The sequence below is a fragment of the Furipterus horrens genome, unplaced genomic scaffold (assembly GCF_987537825.1).
Source record: "Furipterus horrens unplaced genomic scaffold, mFurHor1.1.pri manual_scaffold_4, whole genome shotgun sequence".
Classification (NCBI taxonomy): domain Eukaryota; kingdom Metazoa; phylum Chordata; class Mammalia; order Chiroptera; family Furipteridae; genus Furipterus; species Furipterus horrens.
In genome coordinates, this window is record NW_028327174.1 from 193,104,668 (window position 1) to 193,117,749 (window position 13,082).

The 13,082-nt window shown below is 36.8% G+C and overlaps 1 protein-coding gene across 1 annotated transcript in view; it reads right to left on the bottom strand.

Moving 5' to 3' along the window:
* MEGF9 (multiple EGF like domains 9) overlaps positions 1-13,082 on the bottom strand; it is a 92,678-nt gene that overhangs the window by 15,788 nt on the left and 63,808 nt on the right. Inside the window, exon 4 of the mRNA XM_090274640.1 lies at positions 4,890-5,029. Within this exon, the coding sequence (XP_090130766.1) occupies positions 4,890-5,029 (140 nt within the window). The remainder of the gene's footprint in view (positions 1-4,889; positions 5,030-13,082) is intronic.

Genomic DNA, 13,082 nt, shown 5'->3' on the forward strand with positions numbered 1-13,082 from the left:
ATTTTATATTAAGCTTACAGTTTTAAATCAAGAATTGGCAGTCCTTCATGTTGGAGTCACTTTTATTATATTTCAAAACAGAGAAACCATTTACTTCTCTTATTACTAGCTGCTTTTAGAAATCATAATCATGAAAAGGATTTCTTTTGCCTTAAATTATCTCCAGAGCAAGGACAAATTGGAATTTATTTAACATTAAAGAGAGCTAGTTCATTGCTGCAAGGAAAATGAGAAGTGACAACCAGCAATGTAGACTGTTTCCTTGTACCACAAAAGATGCAGGGAGCAATTTAAATCAACTCAGTATGATGAAGTATTTCTTTCGGTACCTAAGATTGGAACTCATCTTTCCTCTGTGTGTATTTCCATTCACTTGTTCATTTACTCAACAAAAATTTAGTGAGTATTTACTATGTGCCAAGTTCCATGCTAAAGATTGTATATAATGGTGAACAAAACTGATGTAGAACTTATAATGTAGTGAATAAGCCATGTATGACTCATAATCACAAACAAATATACAGTCACAAACTGTGGCAAGTGCTTTAAAAATAAAATGTGTATTAAGAGTGTATAATTGGGAATTATCATTACTCCTGGATCATCAGGAACTGCTTTCTAGATAGATAGATAGATAGATAGATAGATAGATAGATTCCTTCCAGAGTGAGAGGAAGAGGAAGGGAGAGAGAGAAACATCTGTTGGTTGCCTTCTGTACACACCCCAACCGGGCACTGAACGTGGAACCTAGGCATGTGCCCTGATGGGGAATCGAACCCATGACACTTCAGTCCATGGAACAATTCTCCAACCAACTAAGTCACACTGGCCAGGGCTGGGAACTGCTTTCTAGTAAAGTAACCTTTAACTGAAGGCCTAAAGGAAGGATATGATTTATTAAGGTAAAGGGTCCAGAGTTGGGGATAGAGGTGTATTAGAAAGGCCATTCTAAGCAAAGAAAAGATCACATATGAGAACCTTGGGACAAAGGAACACAGCTTGTTTCAGAAATAAGAAGCTGACATGATTGGATTACAGACAGTCAAGAAAAAGAATAGCACAAAATAGAACTGGAAAGCAGGTAGGGACCAGATCCCATAATAGGGAAAAAAAACCCCACAATTTCTTCTAAATAAATTTGTTTCACCATAGAGGAGTGGATTAAAATGAAGAATAAGCTTTCAGCACAGATTTTTCCAGGGTACCTTCACATTTTCAAATATTCTGCCACCTTGCTCTCATAAAAACGTTGTACTTGTCAGACTGGTATGTCCAAAATTTTTTGTTGGGGGAAAAAAAAAGATTTCTAAGGAAGTCTCTCTAATCCTTACACTTACAAAAACTAAAGACCAGAAAAGTCAATTGTTTTTAGATTTTTTTTTTTTATAGTTTGACTAAGATTGCCTAAATGTGGTTTTCTTGTTTTTATACTGTTGAGTTTTTTGAATCGAAGAGTTGATATATTTCACTAATTTGGAAAATTCTTGGCCATTATCTCTTCAGATACTTCTTCTGCTCCAATCTCTCTCTTTCCTGTCTGAGCCTCTAATTACATTTATGTTAGACTGCTGGCTATACCTCACATGTTTTTCCTGCTCTGTTCCTTTCATTGCATTTTTTCTCTCTATGCTTTAGCTTGGATATTTTTAATTGAGTTATATTTGAATCTATTGTACTAACCTTCTCTTCACTGTGTACAATCTGCTGTTAAACCCATGTAATAAGTTATTAATTTCACATTTGTATTTTTTTTGCTCTGGATTGTCCTTTTCATTTTTTTTTTCCATAGATTACAATTCTCTTGAAATAATGCCTCATTTCATCTATTTTGTCTGGTTTTTCCTCTATATTTTTAAATTGAAATTTTTAGTTATTTTAAAGCCATTGTATGCTAATACTAGCATCTGGATCACCTATGGGTCTCCTTCCATTGTTTTTCTCTTTATTATTGGTCATATTTTTCTACCTCAGACTCGGTTAGTATTTTTTATTGTTGCCAGATACAGTTTTATATATAAAAGAGCCACAGATGACTCCCCTTTCCTGTGTTAGGCAAATACAATAAGAGGATCACCTCGAGGACTTTCAGCCAAGATGGAGGCTTAGACGGACATATTTGGCCTACCTCTACAACTAGAAAGGAATACAACTACCACAAAACAAAAGATAACCAGAAATTCCAGAAAATAAAACTACATGGAAGCCCAACATATGAAGTTATAAACCAGCGGTTCTTGTCCGGACGGGTAGGAGGGGCAAAATTGGAACCGGAATGCAGAGGTCGGGCGGAGCTGTCTGCAGTAGCAGCGGGGAGAGCGGCAGGGGGAGCAATCCGGGCTGCAGTCGAGTCCCGGCAGCTCGCGACCCCAACGCTAGGAAAGGCAGCCGCCGCCATTGCCTCGGATGGAGAGGCCCAGAGGGTAGGGGGACGGATCCTGGTCTCCCAGCGGAGAATAACGGCAGGAATCCAACTTGGACCCCCGCCCCCACACAAAGCGCCACAGTGCAGCGAAAAAGGTTGTGGACCGCCGCGGGTCACTGGGTAGTGACGAGTGCACAGGACTCTGCCCCCTACAGCCTGCCCAGGAAGCAAAGCGAAACACAAATCTGTAAAAATGAAGCAGACAATGACTGAAATCGTGGTGATGCAGCTCACCAGGCAGCAGATGAGGAACCTGACAGATGAACAAATAGGAAACCTTTCAGGGACTCAGTTCAGAGCTATAGTTATAAGGTGGCTTACAGAATTAACAAAAGATTTGGAACAAGACAGGGAAGGAATGAAAGCCGCTCACACTGAAACAAACTAAAACACATACGAGACAAGTGGTGAGGAAATAAAATCCAGAGATCAAATCAACAAACCAGAACACGGGGAAGGAACAAACAGTCAACCAGTGCAGTTATAGGAAACAAAAAGTAAGGAAAGTGAGGAGAGGATCAGAAACCTCTGGGACAGCTATAAGAGACCGAACATTCAGAAGGTGCCAGAAGGTGAAGAAGAAGAACTAGAAATTGAAAAATGTGAAAAAATAATGAAGCAGAACTTCCCAAACCTGGGGAAGGAAATAGACTTACAGGTCCAAGAAGCACAGAGAGTTCCAGAAAAACTGGACCCAGGGAGAACCACTGCAAGACACATTATAATCAAATTGTCAAAAATTAAAGATAAAGAGAGAATTTTAAAAGCAGCAAGAGAGAAGAAATGAATCATGTACAAAGGGGTCCCAATTAGACTATCAGCTGATTTCTCACGGGAGACCCTGCAGGCAACAAGAGACTGGCAAGAAATATTCAAAGTAATGAAAATCAAAAACCTACAGCCACAAATACTCTATCCAGTGAAACTGTCATTCAGAATAGAAGGGCAGAGAAAGTGCTTTCAGGACAAAATAAAACTGAAGGAGTTCATTAGATCCGAACCACTATTATATGAGATGTTAAAGGGACTGGTTTAGAAGAAGGAGGATCAAAACTACGAACATTAAAATGAAAACTGTATCACAACAACCAACAACAGAAGCTAGGGAACCGAAACAAAGGCAAACTAAGTAGGCAACGAGAGTGGAAAAAGAACTATAGGTATGGGGAACATACTGGGGGGAGGTCAGCAGGTAGGGGAAGGGGGTGAGGGAGGGAGATAGTACAGGAATTAAGAAGCATAGTAGGAGGGAGTGGAGTAGACAGGAAGAGGTTGAGAAGAACTATATGCACAACCAATGGACATGGACTAAAAGGGGGAGGACAACTGGAGGGAGGGGGGCCACCGGGTGGAGGGGAGCAGAGGGAAGGGAAATTGGGACAACTGTAACAGCAAAATCAATAAAACATATTAAAAAAAAAAAAAAAGAGGATCACCTCAATCCAAACAGAAATTGAAACGAGTTAAGATGAACTGCAATATTAGTTCACCAACAGTTCATCACAAGTCCTGGTCATGGCATTCTAAGGCTTTTAACTGAGAACCTAATAAGCCTGAGTCTCCTCAGCCCTGAAAGAACTGCAACAGATTCAGTACTTCCCTTTGTTGATTTGAGCCTAGGTCCCACTCCATGCATCTTCAAAATCTGGCACTGTCTTGAGAGAGAGATGGCTGTATGTTGTAGCAGGCCCTCTCTAAAGAGATATTTTTTATCCTTACCTGAGGACATGCTTATTGATTTTAGAGAGAAGGGAAGGGTTGGAGAGAGAGAGGGAGAGAAACATCCATGTGAGAAACATCAATCGGTTGCCTCTACTACACATTCCAAATGGGGACGGAGCCTGCAGCCTAGACATATGCCCTGACCGAGAATCAAATGGCAACGTTTAGGTCTACACTGGCTGGCGCTCTGAAGAGATTTTTGGCCCCTAAGCACCACAAAACTGAGAGATTTCTTTCTACTTTTCGGGCCACCCTTCCATCTCCTACACAGTCAGCTAAGGCCCTAAGAGAAAACCGGCCTTGTATTTAGGGCTCCTCCAGTTTCCAGTCTGCCCTACAGGCCCCAAATGACCGCCAAAAGCTCTTCTTGTAGCTCTTTCCTCAAGAAGAATTCCTTTGCTTGGGCCAACGCTGCTCCATAGCCTGTGCCCAGAATCAGCAAATGTCCCCTGAAAGGGAAATGGCTGTGATCATCAACTCACTTAGGAAGAGTTCTAGCCTTTTTGGAATTTTAGTTCAAATCATCCTCCTTGTTTCCATAGCTCTCCAACCAATATAATTTTTGAAATGTATGTGTGTTTTTTTCAAGTTGTTGTAGGAGTTTGGCTTGCTATAACCTATCACATCCCACTTAGAGGAGAAACACCTTTACAAACTATGTGGAAAGAATCAACCTATAGATGAAGGACCTCGGAATTTTTTTTAAATGGACTAATTATATAAAAAGGTAAGGAAAATGTGTACCTGTGAGGGCATCACAACTGGCAGACCGATTACTGCATTGGCAGGGTGAGCAGCCACTCTTACTGAAGCCATAATATCCATCTTGGCATCGATCACATGCAGAGCCGGTGACACCCACTTTACACTGGCATTTTCCAGAACTGCAAATAAAAGCAAAGACAATAACCAAAAGTAAATCAGTTTGAAAATTTTGTAGCCTAACATCCCAACATATGATGATCTTAATGTAGAAATTATTTCACCTAGGTTCAAGAAGTACTGAGTAATTTTTATTTTCAATATAATAAAAATTGAACAGTTTCATGACCATATAAGTTCAGTTAACATACTACTAACACTAATTGTAACAATTTAATCCTCTGCACTCAGATAGTTTAAAATAAATGATAAAGGAGCCATGGAGACTATAAGTCCCAGTGCTTAGAAATCTTTGTTTATTAAGCACCGGGGCACAGAACTGATACTACTGCTACACCTCATTCCTGAATGATTCCAGAGTTCCATCAGCATCCACACTGCCCAATCTGGAGGTGAAAAGCCTTCACCCAACCCATCTTCTGGATGAAGAATATGAAGACCAGGATCTTAATGAATGTGTCAACCAATTTCATTTAGATGTTGGAAACTTGATACAATCTTCTTCTTTAGGTACAGGCTATATTAATATATATCTGGTAATCAAACGAATTCACAGCTATGTAAAATGATTATAATGATGACACCTGTCACTTTCTGAATTAAATCCATATAAAAATTCTAGATTGTCAACTCAAAAGGACTAAAAATCTAAAGTAAGAAAAACAGTTTATTTAGTATCCCATCTCTTCCTATTAACATATTTTCTTTTCTTAGATGTTCATTGCATTAATATCACCTCTTTCCAATCAGTGAAATTTAAACCTCTGTTGACATTTTCAAGTCCTCTCTGTCCCATATGCTCTTAGAATCACTCACTCGAACCTATATATGTCACTGATCTCTGTCAAATATCTCTTGGTATTTTTATTTCCTCTACAAACATCTCTCTTAGAATGTCTTTCCTCCTACGCCTCTCAAAACTGTTCCTGCTTTCAGCCTCATCCTTTTCTATGAAAGTTTTCTCTGAGTGGTCTAAAATGATCCTTTGGCTTCCTAACTTCATATTCTCTGCACCATAATTTTTAACCTTAATTATGGCCTGTTCATATACATAACTCTTGTTTCTCTAGTTACTTTGTTAAACACCTGAGGCAAAGACTGTATCATGCAGTTGTTTTTTACTATCCTCAAGACACAGCACAGGCCTAGGGATAGTGCACTATAACTATTTTCATCCCATACATCTTACTGGGTAACTTTGCTGAGTCCAGCGGCCATATCTTAGCCACCTTAATATCCTCAGGGTCTAGTGCAGTACCTGGTTTGCTGTAGGAACTTAATATATACTTGACAAGTAAATGCTCAACAAAAACACAAACTCGGTTTTAGAGTTAAGTACTGGAAAGGAAAAAAGAAAGATGAAGAGCTAAACTCATTACCAGGATTCTCAGAACAGCTAAGGTTCTTGCCCTCTTTTCCAACAGTGTAACCCTTCTTTATATGTTCATTCTGTACCTCAAATTTTAGGCTTCATCTGAGTATTTTGGTACCAGTTATGCTGAACCGGAGACAAGCTAAGGTAAAACTGCTTTTTAATATAATTTTTAAGAGATTCAGCTCCTAATAATGAGCCTCTATAGTGTTGTTCATTTTAATTCAGGAGCCCAAGCTTAGATTGTTAAATACTTACACAGCTCTTATACATATCATCAGTTAAAGTAATCCCCTCCTACATCCCATATTCCTGTTTCTTTAGTAAAAAATAGAAGTTATAAATTTGAGAGTTATTGGAACTTTGAACTTTGCAGACTGGAAGTAAAGCAACTTTCAACTCTGTGTATCTTACCTGTAGTATGCAAACCTAAGGATCATATTTTTATTATGTGAGATATGCCTCTCTCTTCATCAGCATTCCCTGGGAAAAATAATAAGGCTTTTGCCTTCTGTCCCTATAAACGTATTTTGAGCAGCTGGAGTTGAAGTTTATTCTCTCTTCCACTTGTCATGGTTCTCTGCAATATCTCAGGGTATGCCAAAAAGGAGTAGAAAAACAGTTCTACATGGAATATTTTTTAGGGATTTCCTCAAACAAAACCAGTCCAGAAGGGAAAGAAAGCCAAGCTCATGTTAAGAGTAAATACTTAACATACCTTAAAGTCTTATATCCTGAGAAGTAACCTATCAAAATCTGTATTTCTATCTTAAAGCTGCCTAATATATTGGGTTATTCAATTTCTTGACTAATATAATTTTACAGAAAATATAAACTGTAAGCATCTGAAAGCAGGCATCATGATGATTATGTTGATGGTAAAAAACAATGAGCCATCATTTACTGAGGGACTAAGTCAATAAGTATATATTCTCCCTAATCCTCAAAATAACTTTACTATGCAAAGGCCATAATCCTCATCTTACTACTGAGGAAATTCAGAAAGTTTAAAGTTATTGTGCACACCTAGTAATTCTTTATACAAAGCTAGACTTTCCCACTATGTATACCATGCTACCTACCCCTCCCTAAGTTTGGCTCTAAATTTGTACAAGAAATTTGCCTGCCAAACAACTTGATACTCACTTGAGTATCAAGCCTCATAATGTAGATTCCAAGCACCACAATTCACCAATTATTTAGGTTCATACCCCACTGAGCTGTTTCTGCCTTGCCCAGAATAAATTCCCCATCTCTTTTCTCACTGCCAGTAAATGTCAGGTCTTCCTTGACAAAAGTTAAGAGGTCTTACTGTTTGAAGAGAAACTGCAGCCAAGCAAAGTCCAAGTTTCTCAGAAAACACAAGCCCAAATATTTTGACGCTTAAAGCGTAATTAAAATTTGTATTTAGTATAGAAGATGAGCATTGGTTTTTAAAATGCGACAGAAATGTACATTCACAACCATGTCTCTTAAGTAACTGCAAAAAAATTTAAAAAGAAAAGGAGAAAAATCTACCCACATACATATATACAGCCTCACACAAGACTATCCCAAGGTACTTAGAGACCTAGTAAAGTCAATCTCTATTCATCAAATATGAAGTTCAGGAACATCTTCTGGTTCAACAAGAAGGAACTAGTCAATTTAAGTCTTGCAATCTTGCTACACTGTCATAAAATTTAAAAGGATATGATGTACCTTTTATAAAATGGTTAACAATATTTCATTAGCCAATTTTCAAAGCTTTTAAATTATTAACTAAAATATGCTTGCTTCTCATTTCTCTACAGACATTACTCAGTATACAGAAGAAGAAAGTTACTTTTAATGACAGTTTTCCCAACCCACAACCTATGAGAAAAAGGTATTATCTTGGAATACATAATAATAAATATTAATAATTGTATTAATAATTAATTTTATTGTTAGTTGTTAATATATTGACAATATAAGATATAGTCAGTGTTCTCAAAGTAGATGCTATTCTTTTTTATTTTAATCCTCATCTGAGGATATGTTTTTATTGATATTTAGAGTGAGAGGAAGGGAGAGAGAAAAATATTGGTGTGAGAGAGAAACATCGATTGGTTGCCTCCCATACGCACCCCAACCAAGGATCGAACCCACAAGCTAGGTATGTGCCCTGACTGGGGATCAAAACCACAACCTTTTGGTTTATAGGACAACGCTCCAACCAACTGAGCCACCCAGCCAGGGCCGAGATGCTATTCTCGTACATGGGCTTTCCCTTCATAATTCTTAAATCAGAAGATGCTTTAAGCAGGCATTTTTCACCCTGGAGTATACACTCCTTAGCTGATGATTTTAAAAAATAATCCATGATGGCTTTATGAATCTTAATAAAGCAGTTGGCTAGTCTAGACACCATGCTTTGCTTTTCTTGGGTCGATTTTAAAACAACAGGAAAGGAGATGCTCTTTTCTCTCTTTTTAAAAAAGACACAGAATGGATTGGGGGAGTTTGATTGTGAGGCTGTACTAGTAGGCTTTTCCACCAAGTTACCGTGGCCAAGCTCTGCATGTGTAAGAATTAAATCACTCAGCACACATAAAGCTTTCCCTGTGTGACTTCTTTTATAGAATAAAGGCTTTACAACACCCCCTTTCATAGTCTTCCTCTGTTAAAGACTATTGAATGCTTTTTGAAGCAAAGGTCAATGATATAAATGCAGGAAGAAAAAAAAAGGCCTGTTAACAAATGACTTAACACTTATCCATAGGTCTGAATGAAAGAACCAAAGATTCACGTCTTCATATCTAGAGAATAAGGGCAAAAACTGGATTTTGAATAAAAGTCAGAAATCCATACTACTGAGATAAACTAACAAAGAATTTAAGACAGAATTGCTCATCTGCTGTCACTCTTTACAGATATGAGTTAGCTGATAGGGAAATACTAACATTGTATGGAGACTTATATCAGAAAAGAGATACCGAATTACTTATACAGGAAGCACAAGCCTCGTGGAACTCAGCTGCACTAAGTATAACTAAGCATATACTACACATATCGTGAACTATCCTAAATGGAATTCTCAGATTTTCTTATGGTGTCAGTGCTTAGCGACTTTATCACACTCATAGATATGAGCAGCTATTACAAGGTTTGAACACTTAAAAAATATTCCTTAAAATGTAAACAAGTAATATATTTCTGACATGAAGTTATTAATATTTCAAAAGGAAATTCAATGCTGTGTTATCTCAAGATGGGGAACACATTTATGTCATAAAAGTACTAACCAAATGTCCTTTTAAAGATTCTGTTTTAAGATGAGTGGGTGGAGAATCTTCAGATTTTCCATTATTTTATAATCACACGGACTAGGGTGGGAAGGGTGGAACACAGGAAGGGAGGTATCAGGGTCTATGGAAAATTCATAGCCTGAGGAGACAGAGAGAGAGCTTGGTTCAAATTCCAGCTCTGCTCCTAACTAGCTGGGATCAAGTATTTATTCTGTCTTGGACTCAGTATTCTCATTTGTAAAATGAAGACGATTATACCAAACTCTGCAAGGGTACGTAGCAGTGTCTGGCACATAATCAGTACTCAAAAATGAAAGAATATAAAGATAATGACAACAATTCTAGAGCTTGAGTTTTTCTCTGAAATTTTTAAGGAAAATGGGTTAGAATCTCTAGTAGGCAAAGATAGATAAGACTGTTATTTACTTTTCAAATTCTGTTAACAAACCTAGAAAAGTAGCAAGAATTTATGGGGTAATTACTGGATTGGAGCAAAAATGTGGCTAGGGAAAGAAAGCACATTATGAACAAATGGTAGAAAAGAATTTTGAAAAGATATTTCAAAATGGAGAAAGGAGCCCTGGCTCAGCTGGTTGAGTGTCATCCTGTACACCAAAAGGCTGTGGGTTTGATCCCTGGTCAGGGCACGTGCAAGAAACCAACTGATGTTTCTCTCTCACACTGATGTTTCTCTCTATATCTCTTGTCTCTCCCTCCCTCTCTCTCTCCAAAAATCAATAAACATGTCCTTGGGTGAGAATTTAAAAATAAAAGAAGGAAAAGAATCAGCAAAATCCTACATTACGCAGGACTAATGCCAGCAAGACCTGATGGGCTTTTGTACCAACTAGATAATTGATTTAACATTTTTTCTAAATTGTCGCGTGTCTTGGTATGTGTTGTTATCAAAAACATTGTCTGTTTCTTCCTAAGATTTATTAGCTATAAATTGTGTGTATGGCAGACATTTAGATATCATGTTATCAATTTTATCTCACAGAATAACCAAAGATACTGTTCTAATTAGGGGAAATTAATTTATTCAAAAGCCTTGCTTTTCCTCCTTCCTCCTTCCTCAGATAGTTTACATGTTGGCAGTCTGACATGGAAAGAACAAGATACAGAAGAAAATAGATAATTAAATGCTTCAATTATTTTCTTCTTATTTTAATAAGTAAAAAAATTTTAGTTTAGGAAGAGATTGACAGTACTAGTTAAAATAGAGTCTGATATTACCAGTAAATTGTGGGTAGCATACCCTCTCAGTAATTTAAAAAAGAGTAATTAAAGACAGCTAGAGCTCTGACTGGCATGGCTCAGTTGGTTGGGTGTCATCCCACAAAGCAAAAGGTTTCTGGTTTGATTGTCAGTCTGGGCACAAGCCTGGGTTGTGGCTTCGGTCCCAGTTGTGGAGCATATGAGAGGCAACTGATCGACATTTCTCTCTCACATAGATGTTCTCTCCCTCTCTTCCTCCCTCCCTTACCCTCTCTCTAAAAATAAATAAATAAAATCTTAAAAAAAAGAAAAATAAAAGACAGCTAGAAGAAGTGTTTCTGACCAGAAAAACCTTTTACATGGGAAAATAAACAAAATGAAAGTTATTAATAATTCTTTATTTCATGTTTGTGCCATGGTAGTATAAAGTTAATAAAAAAGTTTCTCCTCTTTTGTTATGAAATAATCTCAATAATTAAGCATTTTGGCAAAACACCACCTGCATTTAGTGTTCCTCTATCCTTCTACAATCATGGAAAAGACCATTATGCAGTGAGCGAAGCTCCTTCTCTGGAGGGAAAAAAGATAGCTTTATTGTTGAAAACATTGGGCTATTATGCTAAACATTCCTTGTATTTTGGGGGGCAAATAGTCTAAAATATATTTAGAGGAAATTCATATTCAGACAGAAATTCTTAATACTCAAAAAGGGTATTGCCTAAGTACAAAAATATTTTTTGATAGCTGATCTTACCAAAATCAAATTTAAACATTAAAAAGTCAGAAGTAAAAATGGCAAAAAAATAAAAAGTGTCATATTTCCCAAGCCACATCTTGGGAAGACTAAGTTAATTCAACTAGGAAAGTTATTTCTTACTTCCTTAACTTTTTTTTTTTAATGGAAGAAATACAGCCATAAGAATTCTCAAACCCACACAATTACTCCATTATTTGATTAGATTTCTGCATTTCAAAAGTTCATTTTGAAAAGAGAAAAAGCATGAGGTCCCAGTATCATATTCTTGAAAAGAAGGTGCTCCTCAAATATGTTAACATTTTAATTCTTTTGTAACCACTGTAAAAGGTTTACTTGATGAAAGGGTAAATTATTAATACTTGATTTGTGTGCATGGTGTTTTACAAAATTTAACTTGTAGTGCCTACAATTTAGAACTCATTTTCTCACAGAAATGACAGCATCAGTGGTGGCTTAGTTTCCATAAGAGCAAACAAAACCTAATTCAAACTGTTGGTATTGACAAGTGCTGAGGACCAAGTCCTTTAAACCCAACTCCTAGGCCTTTGAGTTCTGAACCCTTAGGGAGTGGAATGGTCAGAAGGCAACATCAGCATTTATAGAGTTCCTACTATGGAGTTATAAATAAAATACATAGCATAGTTTTTATATATGCATTACTTAATTTAGTCCTTATAATAATTCTATGACATTCATTAGTCTCAGCTTTGCAATTTTCTAGCTGTTTGATTATGGTGCAAATTTTAATGTCTGAAAAATAAGAATAATAATCCCTGTTTCAAAATATTGTGAAAAGTAGCTAACATTGCATATTTTAGTGTCTTCCAAATAATAGTAGCTCCATCTGTAATAAAATATTAATATTCTCAATATCTCCAATTGGTAGAGCTTCAGCAATGTAAACAGACTATTTTTAAGGTCACACAACTAGAGGATAATCAGAATTAGATCTTCTGCCTACTCGTACAATGTTTTTTTCTCTTTCATATGTTATAGATTACTTCTACGTCCATAATGAAAGCAAACCAGAAGGATTTAATGTGCTCATCTTAATAGACTTGCAACACTTCTAAAAGCTTCTTTTGTTAATCTTCTCCTAGCTCAACAGTCATTTAAGTACCTCTCCAGTGAATTAGATTTTAAAATAATTGCCAAAGAAATGAGAGATTGCTTCTGATTGTCTCAATACAATCCTCAGATCTGAAAATTCTAGTTTCCTGCCAGCATCTAGCACTGCTCGCAAATGCGCCACATTCCAGCCAGTTTCCTTGCAAAACTTCCCCCTACCCCCAAGAACTTGATTCATATAACCTTGAAAACTTTTAAAATCTTCATTTTTAAATTGCGAAATGTATCATTCATTCAGAAGTAAATTTAAAGAAAAATAAACTCAACGCTTTATTTTTTTAATTTAATCTTTATTGTATTTTTTTCCCCTT